The sequence below is a fragment of the Populus nigra genome, chromosome 4 (genome assembly GCF_951802175.1).
Source record: "Populus nigra chromosome 4, ddPopNigr1.1, whole genome shotgun sequence".
Lineage (NCBI taxonomy): Eukaryota > Viridiplantae > Streptophyta > Magnoliopsida > Malpighiales > Salicaceae > Populus > Populus nigra.
Window position 1 is genome coordinate 755,110 of NC_084855.1, and position 24,950 is coordinate 780,059.

At 33.6% G+C, this 24,950-nt stretch overlaps 4 protein-coding genes across 4 annotated transcripts; 2 read left to right on the forward strand and 2 right to left on the reverse strand.

Annotated features, from left to right (window-relative positions):
• Positions 1-526: 526 nt before the first annotated feature.
• Positions 527-3,112, reverse strand: LOC133691084 (NADH dehydrogenase [ubiquinone] 1 beta subcomplex subunit 2-like). The gene is made up of 4 exons (XM_062111418.1): positions 2,904-3,112; positions 2,688-2,733; positions 2,546-2,602; positions 527-778 (listed from the first exon to the last, which is right to left on the reverse strand). The coding sequence occupies exons 1-3, from the start codon at positions 3,005-3,007 to the stop codon at positions 2,546-2,548; spliced, it is 207 nt and encodes a 68-aa protein (XP_061967402.1). The 5' UTR covers positions 3,008-3,112; the 3' UTR covers positions 527-778.
• A 5,220-nt stretch (positions 3,113-8,332) lies between these two features.
• LOC133691181 (probable CoA ligase CCL5) lies at positions 8,333-12,062 on the forward strand. The gene is made up of 5 exons (XM_062111574.1): positions 8,333-9,607; positions 11,232-11,377; positions 11,479-11,546; positions 11,628-11,730; positions 11,823-12,062. The coding sequence occupies exons 1-5, from the start codon at positions 8,374-8,376 to the stop codon at positions 11,934-11,936; spliced, it is 1,665 nt and encodes a 554-aa protein (XP_061967558.1). The 5' UTR covers positions 8,333-8,373; the 3' UTR covers positions 11,937-12,062.
• A 4,210-nt stretch (positions 12,063-16,272) lies between these two features.
• On the forward strand, positions 16,273-18,781 carry LOC133690796 (lysine histidine transporter-like 8). The gene is made up of 5 exons (XM_062111060.1): positions 16,273-16,783; positions 16,930-17,063; positions 17,284-17,711; positions 17,814-17,945; positions 18,064-18,781. Exons 1-5 carry the CDS (start codon positions 16,383-16,385, stop codon positions 18,547-18,549), a joined length of 1,581 nt encoding a protein of 526 aa, XP_061967044.1. The 5' UTR covers positions 16,273-16,382; the 3' UTR covers positions 18,550-18,781.
• A 90-nt stretch (positions 18,782-18,871) lies between these two features.
• Positions 18,872-21,783, reverse strand: LOC133690797 (uncharacterized). Its single transcript, XM_062111061.1, has 2 exons — positions 21,500-21,783; positions 18,872-19,522 (listed from the first exon to the last, which is right to left on the reverse strand). Exons 1-2 carry the CDS (start codon positions 21,610-21,612, stop codon positions 19,315-19,317), a joined length of 321 nt encoding a protein of 106 aa, XP_061967045.1. The 5' UTR covers positions 21,613-21,783; the 3' UTR covers positions 18,872-19,314.
• Between the last annotated feature and the right edge of the window lie 3,167 nt (positions 21,784-24,950).

Below are 24,950 nucleotides of genomic sequence, written 5' to 3' on the forward strand. Positions count from 1 at the left end.
CATCATACATGCATGATAGTTAAACTATAGATTAAACCAAATTATAGATTTCATTAACAACAATAAACCACCAGTAAAATGATTTTTAAAACCAAGAAATTGCAACTGCAGTAAATCACTCAATATTGCCATGGGTAAGCACTTACTTCGTGGAGAAAAACCAGACATAAATCTTATCCAATGTGAACAGGATTTATTGCATTCTTTTTCGCTTTTCAGTAAAGGATTCTTTTACTATCTAATAAAATTGCGAGCCCCGGCTATTTTCTTTTGTTTTTAATTAATCCTCTTGGCCACAACCAATGGTAGGCATAGTTCGGAAATGAGGTGCTTATTGATCATGATTTAATAACCATGAACACTGTGACCCAAACCATCACTATTTGTAACAATGGGAGAAAGTTCACAATCTTGATTATAGGAAGGTAATGCGAGCACAGAGAGTAGTGATTTTACCATGATCTGCTATGATTCTGCTACGGATTTTACTGACGACAAGCTGAGATGAGCTGATATCAGCAAGAGCAAATGAAAAGCCTTCTGTATAACTTCAGCTTGATAATGAAAATCAAACAAAGTACCCATGTCTAGAGACGAATACATGCACACTAAAATCCATGCTCACAAACAAGAATGTTCAATGTTCACGAGAATCTTTTTCTGCCAACAATTTATTGAAAAGAAGAATGAAACGGAGCTATTCCAGACAACATCACCAACAACTCATGAACAAAAACTTTCATGCTTGGCCATTCATCTTCATTCTTCAATGGGATGCCTGCAATCAGCAAAATAAAAGTATGGTTGCCCCATTTCCTTGTACATTCTAATAATGGTAAAATAAACTGCTGACACAAAATCATAGGAGGATGAAAACGAAATGTTTGTCCAGAATGCCAGATGCCAACTAGAAATAGCTATGACATGCATACCCAATGACCAACAAACTAAACTGAACCTTCACTTGTAATGAAGAACCAAGGCCAAGCCGGTAATGGTTAAATGAAAATAAAAATTAAATGACAACCATATGCATGATATTGAGAACCAAAATATAATATTTCTTCCACCTCTCTTTTTACTTTTCTTCTTGGATCCCCTCTTGATATATTTTTTTTTTTTCAATCTGTTGCCTAAGATGTTGCAGCATGCCACTTCCATAAATGGGCTACAAGTCATGAGAACAGAGTGGCCACACCAGTAAACACCTTCAAAGTATTCACGCATAATCAACCACGATGCCATCCACCTCTTGAATGGGGCACGATGAAAGTGAACAGTACATCAACCATATTCTGTTTTCCTACCCATTATGAAATTTGCATGAATAAATAGAAAGGATACCTTTCGGCCTTCAAGTTCAGTAAACAACTTTCATTTGCATAAAATAAAAGAGGTCCATAATAATGCTTTTCTCCTCTAACCAATGCCATAAAATATCTTAATCCTCATCATTAAAATCACAGCTATTTGCTGCCAACTACTTGAATGGGGCACGATGAAAGTGAGCAGTACATCAACCATATTCTGTTTTCCTACCCATTATGAAATTTGCATGAATAAATAGAAAGGACACCTTTCGGCCTTCAAGTTCAGTAAACAACTTTCATTTGCATAAAATAAAAGAGGTCCATAATAATGCTTTTCTCCTCTAACCAATGCCATAAAATATCTTAATCCTCATCATTAAAATCACAGCTATTTGCTGCCAACTACTTTATAAAAAAAAAAAAGGATTGCCAAGTTCTTCTTATAGAATGGTTGCAGGCTTTTGAAAGTGTCTTTGGCTCAAAAGCTTTGCAGGGGATCTAAAAGATGCTTTGAATGAGTATACTCTTTTCTTAAGTAACCTGATTTAATCTCAACAAGAAGTGCGAGATTTTCATAAAAATACCAATTTCAGGAAAAGAATCTTTACAATGGCAATAACTCCATAACTAAGAGCTAATCATTGAAGTCTTCTCTTCTCTCCTAATTATTATCAATCAACAGTACTATTCCTATGATGGTATGGTGCAAGCACACAGATCATTTCGAACTCATGATAGAAAAATCACCACCCCATCCATCTCCATTTTGATATCACATGATACACCTTTCCAAAACAAAAACAGTTCTACATTTTATTTCAATCAGTGGCATTTCTCACTCAATATACTCGCTAATGACTAACCAATTCATGACAGAACTAAAATGATAATTTGAAGAATACCCGGGATATCTATCGTTATTTTGAAGAATCAAATAAAGTATGACCACAGCGTAAGTTATCATAATCAGTAAAGACCACCTCCAGTTTGTAAATGCTACACACATTAGGGTTTCTTTATAATCCGATCTTTTGTATGGAAAAAAAAAAAGAGAGAAAAAGAAAGAAACTTATCCATGCAAGTAATAACAAGAGAACAATAACATCACCGTTTGCTCCTTAAACCGGCAGAACAAGTGATATACTTACACTACATTCACATCTATAACAAGGAAGATAACTAGTACACCAAGAAACAAAGACATTTTAACAAACAATAGGATTGAGAGAAATTACCTAGTGCCCATGTCCATGGCCATGATCATCATGGCCCTCCCACGGATGCCGCCAGCCCTGCAGAGCACAGCATAACACCATGAAAGTGAATTAATGCCGAATGCAAAAATTCATTAAAGCTCAATGAAGAATAAAGTCTTACCAATACTACAGGACCATCTTGTTTAGCCCGGTACAAGACCCAGAACCTGGAATCACAAATTACAACAAAACCCCAGCAGTCAACTTCCTTCCAGATCAAGAGCACAGGAATCCCATAATTTCAGTGTAAATTATCACAAAACAGATCGGAAAACAACATGAAAAAATATAGTGATTGAAGCTGCAAAGGGGGAAACAATGAAGTATAACCACTAACCACATGACAGCACACAAGCCCTTTCCAGTTACAGTATGCCATCGCTTTGGCTTATGCATAGTCAAGCCCTTGTAAGCGATGCCCTCTCCATGCCCTCCTGCCATCTCTTTCACTCTCCTCTGCCTCTCAATTGATCGATCGCAAGTGCGATTTTGTCTCGGGATTACTTCGTGTCCCGATGCCGCACCTGATCTTGACCTTGTGTGGGTATTGGGCTGTAATGGGCTAGAATCTGTATAGTATTGATAACATTATATTGGTCCGAGCCTTACTTTCTGGGCCTCTTCTCATAATTTTGTGGCCTCTCGACAAAATATTAATCGTCCATGGGCACTTTAATTCAAACTCAGGAATACCACATCAATCTAAATTAATGAGTTTTTGTTTAAATAGTTATTTATTTAATAAATAAATGAATACCAAATCAATTAAATTATTTTTTATTTAAATAATTACTATATCCAATGAATAATAAATATGGTATTGGATCAAGTTTGAGATGATTATTAATTAAAAAACACTACATCATACCCTTGATTATTTAGATTATTTAGATTTAAAAAGTATTTTTTAGATTATTTAGATTTAAAAAGAATTTTTTTCTCTCTCTAACAATTAGAAGATATCAATTCATTGCAAGTTTTTTTTTTATCTTTTCGTTTTTTCTATGAACGAATGATACAATGCCATCGTTGACTGTCTTTGTTTTTTTTATTATTATTATTATTATTAGCGCTCTGTCTTTGTCGATTGTTGTCGGAAGACACCATATTAGTACAAAAATGGATTATATCGAGACAAACACTAAAACGAGGACCAAAATAAATAAATAAATCCAAGGCGTGGAGAATTTGTGGTAGGAAACCAAATGCACCGTTGACCACGTGACTGCCAGACAAGAACGCGGTTAGAAACAACAGCAAAGGGACGAAAAATAGCACGTGTAAAACATTTTTATCATTTATGCATCGAGGTGTCACTTGGACGGAAACATATTCTCTCATGTTTTTTTTTTTTTTTTGCATTAATCTGTTTAACTCTCCATAATAAAATAAATTTTGGCATAAATGGAAGTATGTTAGGCCGGAATAAATTATCTAAAGTATTAACTACTACTCTAAAACATGGAGAGAAACTACTGTAGATTTATCCTCGTGTTTTTTTTTCATTTGTTTTTTATTGTTTATTTTGTCTTTCATTCTTTCTTTTTTTTCCTTTTTCCCCCACATTTTTTTCATTTATTTTTCTCCTTTTTTGGGTTTTGCATTTTTTTTCTTATTTTCCCAAGACTGTATTCTTCTTTTTTTTATTTTTTTTGTTTTATGTTTTTTTTCAAAATTACCTTTGTTGATTTTTTTTAATATTGAATTGGTTTAAAATTTAATTTTGTAGTTTGTTTCTTTAAAACATTATGGATTACTACAATATTTTCCTATATGATTTTTTTTATTTTTTTTCAAGATGGTCTTTATCAGTTTTATTTTTTTCATATTGAGCTGGTTGAGAATTTTACTTCGTAGTTTTTTTTCTTTAAAACATCATGGATTATTACAATGTTTCCCCATATAGTTTTTGTTTTGCTATAGTGTTCCCCACATGTTTTTTTTTTAAAATTATCTTTGTTGATTTTTTTTTAATATTGAGTTAGTTGAGAATTTAGCTTTAACTTTCTCTACATGTTTTTTTTTCCACTTTTTTTTTTTGTTTTTTTGTTTTTTTTCAGAATTCTTTTTGTTGATTTTATTTTTTTTAATATGAAGCTCATTGAGAATTTAGATTTTTTGTTTTTTTTTAATATTGTGGATTGCTATAATATTTCCCCACATGATTTTTTTTCCTTTGTTATGATTTTGTTTTGTTTTTTTCTAGAATTGTCTCTGTCGATTTTATTTTTTTCATATTGAGCTGGTCGAGAATTTAGTTTCATAGTTTTTTTCTTTAAAACACTATGGATTGCTACAGTGTTCCCATATATAATTTTTTCAAAATTATTTTTATCGATTTTATTATTTTTAATATTGAGCTATTTGAGAATTACAACTATAGCTTTTCTCATGAAACACTATAGATTGCTACAGTGTTTTTCTGCATGGTTTTTTTTCCTGGTTTTTTTTATGATTATTTTTTGAAATATTAAGCTGGTTAAGAATTTAGCTCTGTAGCTTTTTCCTCAAAAATATTGTGAATTACAACAGTTTTTTGCCATGTATATTTTTTAATTTTTTTCAAAAACCCACGACAACGTATAAGCATGTCATAACCCCGCAACATCACATGAGCATGGTATCTAGTAATAAACTATAAAACGTGTAGCCTTTTTATTATTATAGCCACTTTATTTTTTATTTTTTATTTTTTTATTGTGAATTTTAATAATGATATTTTAAAAAAAATTGGTTCTAGAATTTTTTTTTGTTTGCACAATTAAGCTCTTTTGAACTCGATTATATGTTTTTTTTAGGTAATGGTTGAGTTGAAAGAAAGATATCTTAAGTGAAAAATACAATGACATAGGCGGCAGCTCTGTAATTTATTTAAAAATTTTATTTTAGCCCTTCATCTTTTTTAAGTTATTATGTAATTAGACTATATAATAATTAAATATCACATTTTGGCATCATATTTCAATTTTCTTTTTTTTTAGGTTTTTTTAGTGGAGGAGAGGGGAGGTCACTAGGTTCTGGTTTTGAAAGAGAAAGTAGTGGCCAACGACAAATTCCAACAATAAAAACGATCCAATTTTTATGGCAAATAATTTTATATGATAAAGGGGGTTAAGATTAAATATTTTTCTTACCTTGAAAACACTTAAAAAAAACATATGAGCTTTGGAATGTTTTTTTTTTCGGGTTGATTATGAGTTTATAGGCAGTTTTTTGAATTTTTTGAGGTCATGGATTGGTTAAGTAGGGTTTCATGGGTGTTTTATAGGTATTTTAGATCAAAAGCATATTGAAAATAGGTTTGATGTGAGCCCTTTCTTTGTGGACCAGGCGCTAGGCCTGACTTTATTCTTTTCTTTATAATTTTTTTTTAAAAAATACTATTTTCTATATGCATTTTTTAAAAAATATTTTTTACATATATGTTATGATCAATACTCATTCTTTGTGATTTTTTGCTTGCTTATGTTACCTTTTTAAAATAAAGATTATTTTTAATTATATTGAGCGCATTTAATTTTTTTTACGAGGTTAGTGTAATACATCTATAATTTTTTATATATTTTATATATATTAAACTTTTTTTAAAAAAAACCATTTATTTTTTTTTACAGTATTTTTAACATGAACAACCTTATATAGATTTTTTTTTATTCAATAAATTTTATATGTGTGTTAATTTCTGTTGCAAATTGATTTAAATAAATAAATTTATTAAATAAAATCGAGTAAATGACCCGTATTAAATATCTTGACCTATATTCATCTCTTAATTTTTTTAGTTTCTCTTTTTATTATTGCTAATGATATTTTTTATTATTATTTTTGTAAATAATCATCTGTTTATCTTATCAAATGCTTGCATGGGCTTTTTGATTTATACTTTAAATTTTTTTAGAAAATAACATGCATATGCTTAGGATTTTTTTAAAAGAAAGATTTACGTGCTACCAAATAGCTAGTCTTATCTTATTTCATGTTAGCTTTTCTAAACTTTTTTCTTCTCCATAGATACACAATAAAAGTTTGTTTGCACAATATTTGCAATAATTTAATATATTCTTGAACGATGCCTAGAAATTAAACCACGCACGTCGTTTAAGGCTAAATGATGATCATTAACAACACACGCAGATAGATTAACTTATAAGTTCCTCAATGATGCACGCACGCACGCACGCATAGATTAGGTTTATTTATTGTCTACTGAAGAATTCCTGTCCGATAAAGTTTTCCATACAATTACATGGACGGTGCAAATTCAACAGAAAAGTCGACATGCTTGTGCCGCGTTCAATATACATTAATCAAGAAATTCTTGGTGTCTACAGTTTTCAATTTTCTTAATCAAGTCCAATATTCCACCTCATACATAAGCGCATTCATCAATCCGACGAAAGAAATTTTGGTGTTCATATTATAATTACTGGATATATACAGTATAAAAAAATGAATTTTATTCGGTTTCGCTAGAAAGTGATAATACTTTTTTTATATAGAAAAAAAATAATTTAATTTTTCTTTTTTTATTTATCTATTTCTTCTATATTATTGAGTTATAAGTATTTAATAATTACGCTATGAATAACACAAATTTCTCCTATCCAAGGGCAATGTACCCAAAAAAAAAGGGTAGCCACGCAATAGGTTTATAGTTTAAAAAATGTAACTTTATAGTTTATTAAAAAAAATTAAAAAATAATAATAATAAATAACATATATCTGATGCAAAGAAAATATAAATTAAAGGGGTGGTCCTAGTTTTAAAAGGGACCAACGCTATTTTTTGAAGGGAAGAAAGAGAAAGAAAAAAAAAAATAGTTGTCATCACCAAACCAGAAGGGTTTCAGACTTTCAGGCATACAATTCGCCTCGCTATGCAGGGGTGCAGGTGTCAAGAGCATCCAAGCTCCACCTTGAAAGGTGGTGTTTGGTGGCTGAACAACCCCGCATGCACTGTTTGGACAACGCAAAAATCGTTTGCAAATTGGAGCGTGCCACGCACTCTATGGTAGGTTGTTTTGATAATATTTAGTATATGTTTATTACAGCAATGCCTTTAAGTAATATCTAAGTTTATATTAAAACCAAACCAGTATAAAATGATATAAAAACTATTATAAAAGAGTTATATTGATTTTGTTTTTAATGGTATCAAAATAATCACACTATTTAAAAAAAACAAAGAAAACTAAAATGCTTTTGAACAACAGACATTACAGTTTTTCTTTCTCATAGGGTTAAATTAATAATTTCACCTTACAACAAAAAATAAAATGATCAATTTAACTATATATAATTTGCAGAAGATAATTGTATCACAGTTAAATGCTACTTTACCCCTAAAATCTAGTTCAAATATTTAATGGCTAATAGAGAATCTAAGTAATTATACGATTATACTATTACTTGAATAGTATTTTATGTCTTGGGCACAATAATTTTTCTTCCCTTCTATTTTATTTTTAATTTAATTTGGTTACTAGTCTTAAATTCAAAATTCACTGTTTTCATCAATTTCTATTTTTTCTAATTTATTTTTTTACTTATTAAAAAATAAGTGGATAAAATGGGAAAATTTAATACGAAATAGGGTTTTTTTCTTAAAAAGAAAAGTACTAAATCAATTATAATCAATATCAACTAAGGATATTTACTTAACTATTTCTGATACTATAAAGATAATAACTTTTATTAAACTACAAGGACCAAGTTTATAATCAACCGACTAAAAATGGGGTCCATCGACATGTCCATAAATACTGCCAGTCCTGTTTCTTCCGAGCAAGACGAAGAACTTAGCAGCCATGGCAGACAACAGCAGCAACCTCACAGTCCACCCAAGAAGCGGCTTTTGCAAATTAAACTCTGTTTTCTACAGCAAACGCAAGCCAATCCCACTCCCACAAACTGACTTCCTAGACACCACCACCTTCATCTTCTCCCGTCCTCACCACGGCAAAACAGCCTTCATCGACGCAGCAACCGGCCGCCACCTCTCCTTCAAAGACCTATGGAGAGCAGTAGATTCCGTTGCAACGTGTCTCCACGACATGGGAATCCGCAAAGGTCAAGTGATCCTCTTACTTTCTCCAAACTCCATTTTCTTCCCCATCGTTTGCCTCTCCGTCATGTGGTTAGGCGCCATAATTACCACCACTAACCCTCTCAACACTCCTCGTGAAATCGCTAAACAGATCGCCAACTCGAAACCTTCACTTGCTTTCACTACTCCCGAACTTGTTTCCAAACTCACCGAGTCATGCTCAAACCTACCCATCGTCCTCATAGACGACGAGACAGGAACCTCCATAAAAACAAAAGCCAACATTTTGACCACATTAAGCGAGATGGTAAAAAGGGAACCGAGGGAGAGCCGAGTTAGAGAGCGAGTTAACCAGGACGACACAGCTACGCTTCTCTACTCTTCAGGCACAACTGGAGAAAGCAAAGGTGTGGTGTCCTCACACAAGAACTTAATCGCGATGGTAGAAACAATTGTTGAACGGTTCAGATTAAACGAAGGAAGACACTCATTTGTTTGTACGGTCCCGATGTTTCACATCTACGGTTTAGCAGCGTTTGCCACGGGAATTCTGGCATCAGGATCAACGATCATCGTTCTCTCGAAATTCGAAATGGGAGAGATGTTATCAACAATTGAAAAATACCGGGCCACTTATTTACCACTCGTGCCGCCGATTCTTGTAGCGATGATTAATGGGGCTGATCAGATAAGGACGAAGTATGATTTGAGCTCGTTGCAATCGGTTTTATCTGGTGGGGCTCCATTGAGTAAGGAAGTGATTGAAGGGTTTTCGAATAAGTATCCAGGGGTCACGATTTTGCAAGGTTATGGTCTGACTGAGTCGACGGCGATTGGTGCCTCGACGGATACGTTGGAGGAGAGTAGGAGGTATGGTACGGCAGGGCTTTTGTCGCCGAATACGGAGGCTAAGATTGTGGACCCGGAGAGTGGTAAAGCTTTGCCGGTGAACCATACCGGTGAGCTTTGGCTTCGAGCTCCTTCTGTCATGAAAGGTACGCTGCGTGTTACTTTCTTTCCTTTTCGCGGTTCTTCGGTCGTTTTTTGTTGTGCTGGAATGCTATAATTGACCGCTGGTCAAATAATTATTTAATTTTAATTTTAAGTTATGATATATGCATAACTGTTTTCGAATATACTTCTTAACATCTAATTAAAGAAAAACAATATTATTATTGCATGTTTATTAAATCATTAATGTCTTGCCGGGACAGAACTAGAACTGATCTGCCTGGAAATGAAATGATCTTACATTTTTAGACACAGATGAACATTTTGTTCAATTTCGGAACACAACCCTTTTAAGTTTTATTGGGCCACAAGATTAGATTTAACTCCAAAATCCAATTACTGTGCTGGGTTATTTACATGGAGGATCCAAACATTTTTCCAAGGGAATAAATAATAAAGTTGTTACAGAGGAAGAGGGTGGATGGGTCTGGATCATGCTTCCATCTTACTAGATTTTTAATAGTTTTTGTTTTTTAAATTATTTTTTACTTGAAAAAAAATCAAATTATTATTTTTTTAGATGTTTTTTTTTATGTGCTAAGTTTAAAAATAAAAAAATCTTAAAAAAATCATTTTAATACAAGAAAAAATATATGTTAACTATATATACTTGATCTATAAGAGAAAGATAGATGCAAGAAGGGGGGGGGGGAATCACATCCAAATCTATCAAAAATAATAAAAATATTTTTATCTATTAAAAAATAATCAATTTCTTATAATTTCCAATCCTCTTTGTTCTCTCCTATTTGTGTAAATCTCTCTCCTGTTAAATCTGTTCAATCAATATCGGTAGTTACAGCCTAATCACCATAAAATTTCTCATTTGAGAGAACCTCAAAATTTTTTTCTCACTTCTGGACTGTGTATCTTGAAGTCGGTTTGCTGCTAAGTGAAGGTTATGGATGATCTAATAAGACTTTCTAAATTTTAGATTATGCCGTAGCTATCAACAAGGACATGAATGTTACAGGACTTGCACAAAGTTAGGGTAGTGGACCAATGGGATGGATATTTACAATTCGAACAAATCCTAGCATCTTGGGGGTGAAGGGAGCCATAGTTTATGGAGTTGGTATTTATGGTGTAGAAAGAAGTTGGTTCGCTAGTACTTAGCACCGTTGGTGTTGAAGAAACAAAATTAAGTAGTGGTGAAGGAAACAAGTGTTCATGTTCTGCACTTGGAGATAATGTTCTTGATGATGTTGATTATTTGATACCCTTTATATCGGAAGGACAGGGAAAGTTGTGGTTATTTGTGGTCTGCTCCACCTTAGCCCTACCAGCTTCTTAAATTTCTTATCTCTTAGTTGCCTTATGGCGAATCATCCCTCTTTTTAAAGCTTGTGTGGACCTAAAAGCTGATGTACCACTTCAAAATCCATCGTTTCGTAAATGCCTGTTGTTAGACAGTGATATATTCTATGATTCAAAGCTTTTTCCGTGTTGCTCTTCAAGCTCAATTTCCAATGTTTATTGTCCTGTCACGACTGAATGAAATCGCGATGTGTGCTAATTTCTATGTTGATTTTGAATAGATTTCAGACGTCTGCATGTTTCCCTTGTAACTTGTTTGAATGACACTTGTTGATGGGGGCTGTTTTTCAGGTTACTTTAGAAATGCTGAAGCTACATCATCGACAATTGATTCAGAGGGATGGTTAAGAACAGGGGATCTCTGCTACATTGATGATGATGGCTTCATTTTTGTGGTTGATCGGTTGAAGGAGTTGATTAAATACAAGGGATATCAGGTTAATAGAAGATTCAATTTATCATTTCTTTAGCTTTGGTCTCTTCTGGTTTCAAAACTTTGACTTAATGGGCATGCTCTAATGGTCTTGTCCGGCGACAGGTCCCTCCGGCGGAACTAGAGGCCTTGTTACTCGCTCATCCAGAGATTTCTGATGCTGCTGTAATACCGTAAGTATTTCTTATCTCTTGGTACCAATGAACTTGGGAATTCAATCTAACCTTGTGTTATGTGCTGTAATATTATGGCAGATTTCCTGACAAGGATGTGGGGCAGTTCCCCATGGCTTATGTGGTAAGAAAAGCCGGGAGCAATTTATCTGAGAAAGCTGTCGAGGATTTCATAGCAGGACAGGTGTGTTGTGTTTTCTAACTGATTATTTTTATCAAATGATTTTGCACAAATCAGCTCCTTCTGTTCTCAAATCACGAAGCTGCTATTTCCAGGTGGCTCCATACAAAAGAATTCGGAGAGTTGCATTTATTGCTGCAATACCCAAGAATCCGTCTGGCAAGATTCTCCGGAAGGATCTTATCAAGCTCGCAACCTCCAAGCTATGAATGCTTCAGGCTGATTCAAGATCAGAATAAGTAGAGCAGGCGTACATGGTCACATCTACAATGTTCATGTTTATATAGCTCTAATAAAACTTCTCGATAATTTATTTTATTAAGAATTATAATCCATTCTGTTTTTCTTGTTTTGATGACGCAACATTACAGTGCGTATAAATACTAGGGTTCTCAATTTTAAGATTACAGCCTTAAACAGTAAAGAAATAGGCAAAGAAAACTATGATTCTTTCTATAAAAAAAATGTAATTCAGTAATCTGAATAAAAAATAACACATCAGATTTTTATTTTTATTTTGAGAAAACTATATCGTGGCTTAAGATTTAAAGCTGCTGGAGGGTCCTGCACGAGAACTACAAAGCGATGAAAGACAAAATTAGAAAGGACTTTAAAACCAGAACATGGCCACCTTCTCTGAAATTTTGCTGCAGTCTCGAGTCACTTGCAGGAGAACTCCTGGAAACTTCGAAAAGGCCCTCCATCTCAGAATTTTAGGCTCCTGAAAGAGACAAGGAATTTTAGGCTGTCAGGAATTTACTTGGGTCGATATCAAACAGCCAAAATAGTAATCCCCCGAGGCCAAAATCCGTCAGCTTGCAGAGCAGAAGGCAACAGGAAGGCAGCCACCATATTTGAGTTTGCACGTGTAGCAAAGAAACTGTGATACTCAGAAAGACGCCTCGCTAAGAAGAACTTCTAGTCATCTTCTTCACCTTTTTTTACCCCATGTAAGACAGCTTCGTCATCAATACATTGACTTCCTTTTCAGCTTCAATGTCCCCATTTCTCTAACCAAAAAGAATTTGCATCACATAGCACAAAATTAACAAGGAATTTGTAACTTGTGACATGTTAATTACTTTTAATATGTACATATAAGTAACGTGAAACATGTTGCTTCTAGAGTTGATACCTTGCATCTTAATTTGACGATAGATAATGCTTTTGTTTGTTTTTGTATTTTAAAGATATTTTTAAAAATTTTTAATTTTTAATTTTATTTAAAATTAATATTTTTCTTGTGTTTTCATCGTATCATTTTGATATACTGAAGAAAAATAAAAATAAAAAAATATTATTTTGATATATTTTTAAATAAAATATATTTTAAAAAATAACTATAACAACACTTTTAAATATCATTGTAAATCTCTAATTAGGCTGATAATTCGTTTATTTACTGCGGTAATTCAAGCAAAAAAAAAAAACATAAAAAATAATGCTTTCTGGCTTGAAACTGCAAACAAATATATAGACAAACAGGTACTAAACAGGTCTGATCTTCTTTGATCTCGAAAATAATCATGCTCGTTATTTTTTAAAAGCATACTCATTTCCTCAGTAAAAAAAATCACAAAAACTGCATAAACATGCGAATAAAATTATTGGTAGGGCACTCGTATCCTCATCAACCACTAGTTGAATTCTAAAATCCTGGGATCTTGAAGTTAAATTGGTTTGGAGACCAACCAAAAGTGATTTTTTATGTATTCCCATTAAAAATTACTTAATATACTAAAAGATATGACGTTTTTTTCTAATTGTTTCATTATTATTTATATAAACAGCAAGGCATCTCCAGGTACATATATATCAATTCTTCTTCTTCTTCTTCTTTTTTCTTTTTGGGCTCTCATTTCCAGATTTTCTAGGAACAATCAAGTCCACCTCCGCTCCAGGCCAAAAAAAACCTCTCCCGTAAAAATATGCCAAGATTTTCCAATCCCAAAACATAAACAAAAAAAATAAGTCGTTTTTCATCTATTTACTTTATTAAATTTCAAGATCATTAACATACTCTTTCTCAGATAAAAAAATAAAATAAAAATAAAAATAAAAATATAAGCTTCTCAACTGTTGAAACACGGTAATTATACTAGTGTCTAGTTATTTTCAACGGGTGGTTAATGAATGTGATGGAGATTTACAAATGGCCAACGACCCATCAACTCCTTAATTTCTATGAGCAATTCTACCCTAACTTGCAAACAATCAGGCGATTCTAGAAGGTGAGGTTTCTTTAATGTTTTTGGTGTTGATATGATGATAAAGAGAGTCTTCTCTGTTCTCTCTCACTTGCAGGCTTTCCTTTCTCAAAAGTAGCTTTGAAAAAAAGATCCCTTTCTTTTCATCAAATGTCTATTCGATTGGATTCAATCCTGATTCTTCGAGATAAAAACTCATTTTAAAATTATAATAAAAATATATTCAATATACTTATATTTTTATCTTTATTATATATGTTTTTTTCAGCCCTAAAACAATAATCAAATGTTGTCTTAAATGAAAATCGATAAAATAAGTTCTTTTGCGTGGATTATCTCCCTTGATTATTAAGAGAATTGGTGAGTTGCCAGCATTGGTTTGCTCTTAGCTACAATAGAGAACCCTCCCGTGCTTAGTTATATTTTATCTTAATGCTATTAAGCAGACGTGCAAATTCAAGTTGAGTTCTCCATGGAAACTTGTCTGCTTTCTCTCATTTTCTTTCCAACTTTCTCACACAACAAACGGTCAAATTTCAGCCGGGTTGAAGATCACCCTCTAGGATTCTAATATATATTTTCCATTTAATTATAATTAGCTAATGAGTGGCTGAATGGCAATGAAGAGGATAGCTTGCGTGTTAATCGGAACTAAATTTCTTTTTCATACATTTATCAAAAAGATTTAATTAATTATTTCTTGTACTAATTTTAAAATTTTGAATTGAAAATACTTTTCAATATTATTGCTTAAACTAAGATTGCACGCTAATCGAGATTCTTTTTCGAATATTTTAAGAATTCATCTTTTTAATCAGTTTAATATATCTAAGTGGAAGGATAATTAAAAAGAATCATGAATATACAGTTTGTTCCAGCACGATCTGCCCTGTTAAAACAAGAGAATATGATAATTTACATAAGAGGATTCAACATGCATGGGCCTCCTGAGTGGCCACCTCGCGAAAGAGGAAGAAGCTTCACGTGAACATGCATGTTCTTTTATAAACTATCCCAGCAGACAATATAGAAATATTATTGCAGCAGAAAAACTTTGAACAGAAGAAGGAAGGTTATAGAAGAAAAGAAAGCCAGTGAGACTTTATGTATCGTGCGAGATGATGTTGCCGAGGTGAGCTCAGCTGCCTATGACTTGAAATCGTCATCTCCGTGACGACTTACGTGTAGATAATTACTATAGTGGTATCCAAGATAATTCTGCATTAATAATGGATCGAAGGGAATCTTTGCCTAGAACCACATGAAAATTAAAGGAAATATTAAGAGTTTATCATTCTCCAGGCAAAACCAATGAAATATCGCTGTCTTAATTACGTTTTATCTTCTAATGATCTAGAAATTGCTTTTAATTTTTCTACTTCTCTAGTTTCTAGCAAGAGAAATGAATAACAAATCAGTTAAGATTCTCACAAGGTTTCCTTTGATTTGATTAATTTCTGCCCAATCAAGCAACACAGGCAGCTTTCATGTTTTATATATATATATATATTGCTAATCCTAGTACTGTAATCCGAGCTAGACCAAGTTTATTTTTAACAAAAAAAAAAACTCAAGGCTCTTTGTTATTTATCAAGATGTGATTTTGGATCTGATTTATTGTCGGTAATTCTTCTATCTTTCCTTCATTGAGTTTTATCTCTCGATCGCTTGTCATGTGATATTTTATCTCCTTCGAATGAAAAATTTGATATTACATCTTCTGATTTGAAAGTGATATATTGACACTATCTAGCAATCATGATGGGATGAAATCTTTCATCGGGTGAAGTCTATAGCATGGCCATTTCTCCATTGATTAATTAATGATAACTTGAGATTAATTTCTATGCGTGCATGAGCTGCAACTTGATAAGAAAATCAAGAGAATCCGATTTTATATTCACAGACAAAATTAGTGGTGGCATGAATATTACTTTTTTAAATTATAAGTTTTAATTTTCATAGACACCGATCTTAACAGTACTGCATAATGCATTACTAGAGTAGCTAGGCAATTTAAATCAACGCTTAAAGAGACGAGGCAAACCTTGAATTGTGGCTGCAGCGTCAGCTAGCTTCAAAAGAGACAAGAGCTCCTAAAGCATTAGAACCTAAGTGGTTGCGCTATCTTTATCAGAGATAACAGCAGCCACACACTGGGGTCAGTCAAAATTCCAACTTTGAATATTGGCCCTTGTATGCATGTAAACTTTCATGAATCCTCACCTACCAAGCATGCACGTCAACGTCAACCTAAAAGCCTAAAAGCACTCCACAAAGTTGTGTTGTATATAGTATGTTATCTCGGGACCCAATTTCCTCACTGATTGGCACGATATAAATCAATCGTTCACCTATGCAGATGCAACACAGCAATCACTGATCACTCTTAAGAAGAAGTGGGATTTGTTTGTGAGGGTTAACTAAGCCTGGTTTTTGCTATCTGTGATGGAAGAGAAAAAGGAAATGAAATTCGTGAGACCTGAAAGTTTGAGTGTTGGGGCAGAAATTCCTGCAATTTCTGCACCTCCATTTCAGCTCCACTGTCCTTCAATGACGAGGTCACCATTGCTAGACATAGCTCCCAAAACTCCCAAAACACCCAAAAGTCCCTTAGCTTCGCTTCTGATGAGTACTCCTATAGCCAGCCCCATGAAGAAGGCAATTGCAAGCATGCAATGTTACTTAGAAGAAGTTGGCCACTTCACTAAGCTTGATCCCCAGGATGCATGGCTTCCCATAACCGAGTCTAGAAATGGTAACGCATACTACTCGGCATTTCACACATTGAGCTCAGGAATTGGAGTTCAAGCCCTTCTTCTTCCACTTGCTTTCACCACTCTTAGCTGGTAATTGAGCATAATTAATCTCAACCCCTTCTAGTAAATCTTTCTTCACTTTTTATCAGCAAGAAAAACCTTATGATTCAGCGTGCAATTAGGCCTTTTCAAATGCAAATTTTTAGTTTGTTTTCTCTTTTTCAATTTGTCTGCAGGACTTGGGGAATTCTATGTCTATCTCTAGTGTTCATGTGGCAACTATACACTCTATGGCTACTGATTCAGCTACATGAATCCGAGTCCGGGATGCGTTATAGCCGATATCTCCGGCTATCAATGGCTGCCTTTGGTGAGCGTCATGCCTTTATCTTCTTCATGCCAATTATTAGCCGATTAAATCTCACATATATATGCCTTAATTACAAATTTCAACCTTATTAACTAGTGCCTAATCTATTCAGCTTGATTAAATTTTCTGATCATAAAGAACTTCTATGCTAGATAGAAGCATAGAACATTGGAAACGTGTGGATCTTCAGAAGATTAAAATATATGGTATATATTTTCAGGTGAAAAGCTGGGGAAGCTTCTTGCTCTCTTCCCAGTCATGTATCTATCAGGTGGAACCTGTGTGACCTTGATTATGATAGGTGGTGGAACCATGAAAATATTTTTCCAAATTGTCTGTGGAGATACATGCAGCATGAGGCCATTAACAACAATAGAGTGGTACTTCCTGTTCGTTTGTTTGGCAATTATTCTAGCTCAGCTCCCCAACTTAAATTCTATAGCTGGAGTTTCCCTGATTGGAGCAATCACAGCCATTAGCTACTGTACACTGATATGGGTAGTGTCCATTATTCAAGGTAGGCCTGAGGGTGTATCCTATGACCCTCCGGAGACAAAATCCGACATGGCTAGAATTTGTGACATTCTAAATGCACTTGGGATAATCGCCTTCGCTTTCAGAGGTCACAATCTTGTGCTCGAAATACAGGTAAGATGATCAGAAATCTCACATCGATTCATTTTTGCCTTTTCTTTTCATCTTGCACTAGATCTGATAATATGATTTGTTTGCTGATCACGAATGTTTTAGGGGACCATGCCTTCCAGTGCAAAGCAACCATCCCGTAAGCCAATGTGGAGAGGAGTAAAGTTGGCATATGTGATCATAGCGATGTGTTTGTTTCCTCTTGCAATAGGAGGCTATTGGGCCTATGGTAACTTGGTAAGCGCATGTATTTAGGTCTAATTATGGTTGAAACTAAGGCCTCAACAACATGAGGACTGACTTTTCGCCTATTGTCTGAACTAATACCAAGTTGTACTCTACTTCTGATGGTCAGATGCCAAACGGAGGGATGCTCAATGCTCTACACAAATATCACGGACACAGCACCTCTAAGTTGCTACTAGGATTAACAAGCCTATTCGTTGTGCTTAACTGCCTCAGCTCATTTCAGATATATGCAATGCCAGTGTTCGACAATCTGGAGCTCAGATTCACCAGCAAAATGAAGAAACCATGTCCCTGGTGGTTGCGCATAGTGTTCAGGATCTTCTTTGGATGCTTGGCATTTTTTATATCAGTGGCACTTCCTTTCTTGATGAGTTTGGCAGGATTGATTGGAGGGGTTGCACTCCCAGTTACCTTGGCATATCCATGTTTCATGTGGATACTCATTAAAAAACCCACAAAATACAGTGCAATCTGGTGCCTGAATTGGATACTGGGAGTCTTGGGGATGGTGCTTAGCATGCTAGTTATAGCTGGAGCAATATGGACTATTGTGACCATGGGTATCGAAATTCACTTCTTCAAGCCCCAGTAAGCAGGGTCTTAACAATCATTCGATACCGCATCTCGAGCAGATCTAAAACTAAACCGTTCATCTGATCCCAGATGGATGAAATACCTTCAGGAGTGGCAAGCACAGCCACTGCTTGAAGAATCTCCCCACGCACCAACTTAATTTGTAGTTTCTAAATCTTTACCCTTGAATGTTGATATTGACCTGTATCATATCATATTGTTGATAAATATATAACCATTTTCAACAGTAAGTCCTTCGGCTCCAAATTCCAGAAGAATTAACTCTGCCAAGGCTTGTGCACAGATTGTGCATGCAGAGTGTAAATGTAAAAGAAAAAGTCTCCAAAAATCTCAGCGCCTACTCATTCCTTTACATTAGTGATGTATACCAACAAAAAAAAAATCATGTCCGATACATATTACAAACATTTGTCTCGTAAATCAAGCCTAGCTAGAGTCTGTTAAGGCCGCGATCCATGCTACAAGCATGTAGCAAGAAACAATACCTTCAAAACCAGCATCCACCCAACCCACATTCGATGACTGTCACGGCAGTGGAGGAAAACATCTCAATCTTCCATCCCGAGTGATGAGAAATCTCCAATTCAATCAGCACGTATTTTAATGATCACCTCAATCATATTCCTTGATCAACTTGCTTTAGTATATAATTACAGATTGCAATAAACCAAGGAAAAAGGGGCCCAACGCAAAAGTCAGAAATTATATCAATCTACTCAGCAAAGTTGTGTTGGTATAGGAAAAGGTTCACTACTAGTAAAGTTTACATAGATAAAGGAAGAAGCATCCTTCGCTTCTTTTTCCTAGCCAATCGAACTTGCTTTGTAATTTTCATGCATAAAAGCAATAGCATAGTGATGCATACTAAGATAAATGCAAGTCGCTTATGCCTAAAATATAAAGAAACTGCAGAGAAAACCAAGAATGCTATGACAACGAGTTCCCATATTACAAACACCACAACGTCCATCCTGCAAGAACACACAGGACAAAGAGGGGAAACAAAGTCAGGATCGATGTCATCTTAGATGAGTTATGTATTGGCATTCTCAAAAAAATGATAATCAAGCAGAAGAAACATTCACTTGTCAAAAGTAATTTTTTTATACAATAGATTTCCATGAAATGACACCAGTAACATGAAATATCCAAATCTCTGCTGGGCAGGAAAATAAATCCACTCTCTCTTTCATTTAGCCCTGCAATAACTCTACTACTGCATACAAAAGTAAAATAACTGGATCACATTTACGAGACAAATGTTCCAAAAAATTATCAGTTGAATTATTATCTCCGACTTACACAAGTCAGAAGCAACTGAGTTAATCTAGTATCTAGACGAGTTTCTTTGAGTCAATCAGGAATCAGACTGCTTTCTCCTTTTCCAAATCTCCAGCAGGAAACTGTTTAAATCAAACAAACATGGCCAAACTGTATCCTATGTTAAAGTTCACCATAAACTACCTTTTCAATCCCCCAAGTCCCCTTCAACACTGAATCCTATCAAATTGAGTATCAATGATCAGCTACAGGGCTGCATTCCACTATCTTCCATGCACAACAACACCTAAATCTAACTTTAGAGCCTAGCATGTCATCCCAGATCTCATGTGCATGAAACTGCAGGCAAATGTCAAAAGTACCCTAGCAACAAACAACATATTTCATAAAAAAATGAACCGTATTCTGTATTTTCTCACTTATTTAAACCTTTATAAATTATTCCTCTGCTCACTAGATGTTCTAATTCAAAGTTTATTTTTCTTGTCCTTTGTGGACATCCATGTTCTTAGTGGATTAACATCAGTGTTGTCTACAAGAAAATAGCAAGGATATCATCTTGAAAGCATTTTATGTTCTCACCTTTTTGCATCTCTGCTATGGGAAGCAGCACAATTGGAAAAGATATCTTAGATGATTGTAACTTTTATGACCTTAAGATAAGACCTTATCCTCTTGAATGGGACCATCCAGGGAAATTAACCACTGCCAAGCCTAATAAAGTGGAACGACATGAAACACCACCAAAAATATTTTTTATCACAACAGATACGTTCCGCACCCATTCAGAGTATGATTTTTTTACCATAAAAGAGGATCTACTCGTAAAATGCTACTCCAACCAAAAGGATCAATCGGATTTCACACATCTAAACAAGCTCTTAACATGTGGTAATTGGCTTGCTTGTGATTGAAACTATCCAGTAACCAGTAAAAGGTGTTTCTTGTTCCAGCAAGTGATACAGCACCAGTGCTTGAAAAACACCTTGTCCATAAAACTTTAAATACCTTCTAGCAAAATGTTATCATCAATTCCTCAAGAGTTCCAAGTGTTCAACCTTCTGCACATTTTGCTTAAACATCCATAGTGAGTTTGTTGACGTAATTAAGGCTTGAACCTACCACAACTACATTCACACCTCAGAGCTCAACCTTTTAGGAACCCATTTCGATATTGAAATCTAAACAAGTTTCCTTGTTTTTTAATCACCTCAAATTTTCTCATGCACACACAAGCAAGCATGCTCATCTAGTAATAAAATTCCTTAACATTCAAATTGAACTAAAAAGAGAAAAAATCCAAACTGTTTCCACATTCAAGAATACCATAAAAAGCATGAAACGAGGAAATTCATTTCCTTAACCTACTAAACCAAATCCAGAACCCAAAATACTGAGCCAGTTAACCAACCAATCTTCTAAAGCTTCAATTTTCAGCTTCTATGTTCAAAATCCCTTGCACAAAATCCACAATCCATCAAAAAGAATCCAAACCCAAAACATAATTTCTCTGCAATCATATCATTTTAAAAACGGAGATCTGACAGTCGAACCAATCAAAGCAGCAATCAAGAAATGTAAAACCTGAAGGAAATAAAGAAAAATATCTACCAAAAAAATAACCGAATCTGAAAAATTAAAAAAGGCAGTGGGTAAAGGTGCGTTACCTAGGAGAAGTGAAATTGGAAGTGGAAGAGAAGAAGGAGACAGAGGCCCAATCATGCCTAGATCGAATCTGATACTCTCTTAATTGGTCTGCCAAATTCGATCGCGTTATCATCTCTCTCTTCGCCTCTGTCTTCCGCTGTTTTAATTCCTCCTTTCTTGAGCTCCAGGAGGAGACAGCAATGGTGATTTTTACAGATCGAACGATGAACAGAAAGAGTTTCGGTCTGGCTTGGGTTCGTTGGCCTGGACCCTCGCCTCCCTCCTCGCTATAAAACTTATCTCTTGTTTGGGCTCAAATGTGTTTAAATAGGCTTCAACTCGATGGGCTTGACCAGTGTGGCTTTAACTAGATTTGTCACTTTGTTTTGTTTTTTCTTTTCTTCCAGACATGGTTATTAAACCGGTCTGATTAATGGGTAAATTCGGTGATTCGTCAATCCATGACAGAATTAGGTTTTATTTTAAGTTGTTTTAAACATTAACATGATCAAATATGAGTGATTTAACATTTTAATCCTCAGTACTTTGATTTGAGTCAACAAAAACAATTAATTAACAATCACATTATGTATAAAGCTAAAATATATCAGGTTTTTACTATGCATTATCTCACAATATCATTGTTGATTAAATTAGTTAATTTTTATAAAAAAAAATTAATTTGATCCATAAATTTTTTATATATAAATAAGCTCTTTTAAGTCAAAGTTTGCACCCAATTGAATATTTTTTTTGGAGGAATGGTTGATTTAAAAGTCAAATGACCAAAATAAAAATAATGAGCAACAATAATGGTAACTTTAAATTTCATATGAAAAGTTTACTTTATTCTCCTATTTTTTTCAGGTTATAGGTGATTGGCTCCTTTAGTTTTCAGGAATTTAATTTTGGTATCAAAGTTCATTTTTCCTTGTTTTCAATCTTTTTTTGTTAGAGGAGAGAAAAATAAGCTTGCTGGATCTTGGCTTAGAAAGAGAAAATCATTGTTTATTTCTATTTCGATCACCAAAATAGTTGAAATTGATGTAAATGAATTATATTTGGTAAGTAGAGTTTTATAGCTGTTGTTTTATGCCTTGATTTTGCCTAAAAATAGATTTAAATCAAGAAAGAAAAAATTTATTTGATTTTATTTTGTGATTTAAGCCATTTTTTGGGTTTATTAGGTTGTTAAATTGGTTTCTACATGTTCTATAACTGGTTTTTTTAGTGTTTTTTGCTTTAAATGTGTTAAAAAATGAGTTTGGAAGGTTAAAAACCCATAGCCTCAATTTTTTTGACCACTACAGTGGTGATCAGAAACTGAGCTAGAAGATAAGGCGTTGTTACAACACCTTATCTTTATATTTTCAAAGAAAGAAATAAAAAAGAGCAAACAACATGTCGTTCGTCCTTCAAATAAGAAAAAAAAACATGTTTAGGTGCGCAGGCCTAGGCTTAAAGGCTCACATGTCTGGGTTGTTCCTTTTAAAGCCCAGTGCGTTAGGTCATAGGCTAACATTGTTGGGCTTTTTTGGCTCTTTTTTAGATACAAAAAAAAATAACCTGGTTAGTTTCATGATACAAATCATAAATTTGACAACTTAAGCAACAACATCCAGTTTATTTTTTATTTTTTTGCTTTTTTGTTTAATGCACTTTTAGTACCTTGATTTAAAAATATATATATATAATTTCACATTTTATCATCGATGATTTATTTTCTTGATTAACTTGAAATTAAAAAAAAAATTATTTCACCCCTTGTTATCAACGTTTTGCTTTTGTTATCTCAGTCTCACGAGTATATCATGTTTTGTTTTAAAAAAAAATCACCATAAAATATCATATTCACTTTAATGTCATGTAAATCTATTAAATAGAAAAATAATACATGGAATAAAAAATTTATTGAATCCGATGACATTCATGACTTGCATTGAAAGTTTGATTGGTTAACTCAAATTCACTTGAGTTTTTTTTTTTTATCAATTTTATCTTTTAATATTAAACTAATTCAAGGTTTAGGTTCTCTTTTTTTTGTCAAGATTATACCTACAACTTTCAAATGTCAACCTGAAATGACCTAGATTGATTTAGTGTGTTTTCTTCTCAATGTTGGATAAAAATATCATTTAATATGCATTTACTTTTAAATTCACGGATACAATATTTTTATTTATTTAAAAGACACATTGCCATTTCCTAGATTTTTTTTGCTGGGTCAATTATTTTTTTTTTACATAGAGCGGGCCAATAGGCTAATCTATGTGTCAATAAGTTTCATTTCACAAGAGTAGTTTGGCTTGGTTTTTTTTCATTCTCCTAACCCGAGAAAGTAGATCTAACCATAAGAATCATTTTAGCTTTGGATTGATTTTGTTTTTTTAAGATGTTTCTTGGGTTTTTGGTGGTCATTGATATGTTTATCAATGTATTTACGATGTTTTCTAGGTGTTCTGGGTTGAGAATGAGTTTTAAATTGAAAAAAACTGAACCCCTAATATTCCAACAAACTGTAAAAAGCAGGTGATGTTTTCTGTTAACCTTTTTAAAAAAACATTCCACCCCTTTAAAAAATTAGAATGAGATATACCCAGTTGTATTGGTTGGGCAGAAAGGCCCGCACACTCGAACTGTTTTTTTTTAATGTCCATCCCAACATGGCTAGGTTTTTTTTTTCTATTTTCTATTTGGTTTTTCAAAAATGGAAAATCTTTGAACTCAATTGAAATCATTATTTAGGCAGTGGTTTGACGAGTTGATCAGCGACATTCAAGGTATTATTTGTTTTTTTTTTTGTTTTTGTTTAATGCTTTCTTTCCTCTTATTTTTTTTAAATACAATTTCACAATTTGTTATCGATGATCTATTTTTTATATATATAACTTGAACCTAAGAGAATGAAATCTCATATTTTATTGTTGGTGATCTACCTTTACTATCTCAACCCCACTGTCTTTCATGGTTTTTTTACTTTCTAAGAAATTATATTGTTTTACACAAAAAGAATTTCTTAAGCTTTATTGCTGTGTAATTAAATAAAAAAATATGTTTGGAATAAAAAATTTACTAAATCCAATGACATGCATAACTTTCATCGCTCGTCTGTTTGGTAGAATTAAGTCCATTATATTTTTTAATTGTATGTTGTTTTTTACTAATTTCATCTTTCAACATTGAGTTAATTTATGATTGATTTTTTCAAAAAAAAATTAAGATTATCCTCGTGAGTTTTATAAGTTAATCTAAGTTAACTTAGGTGGATCAAATATTTTTTCATCTCAGTATTAGATCAAAGTATCATTCAATTCATGACTAAAATCAATTTCTTTTTTAAAAGACAAGTTTCTAATGCCTAGATATTGTTTTTGCTCAAAAGAATTTGTACTATGACTCATAGCGTATCGCAAGACAATGAGTTAGTTTTATGGATAAAATAATTAAAATAGTCTTGAATTAAATTATAAG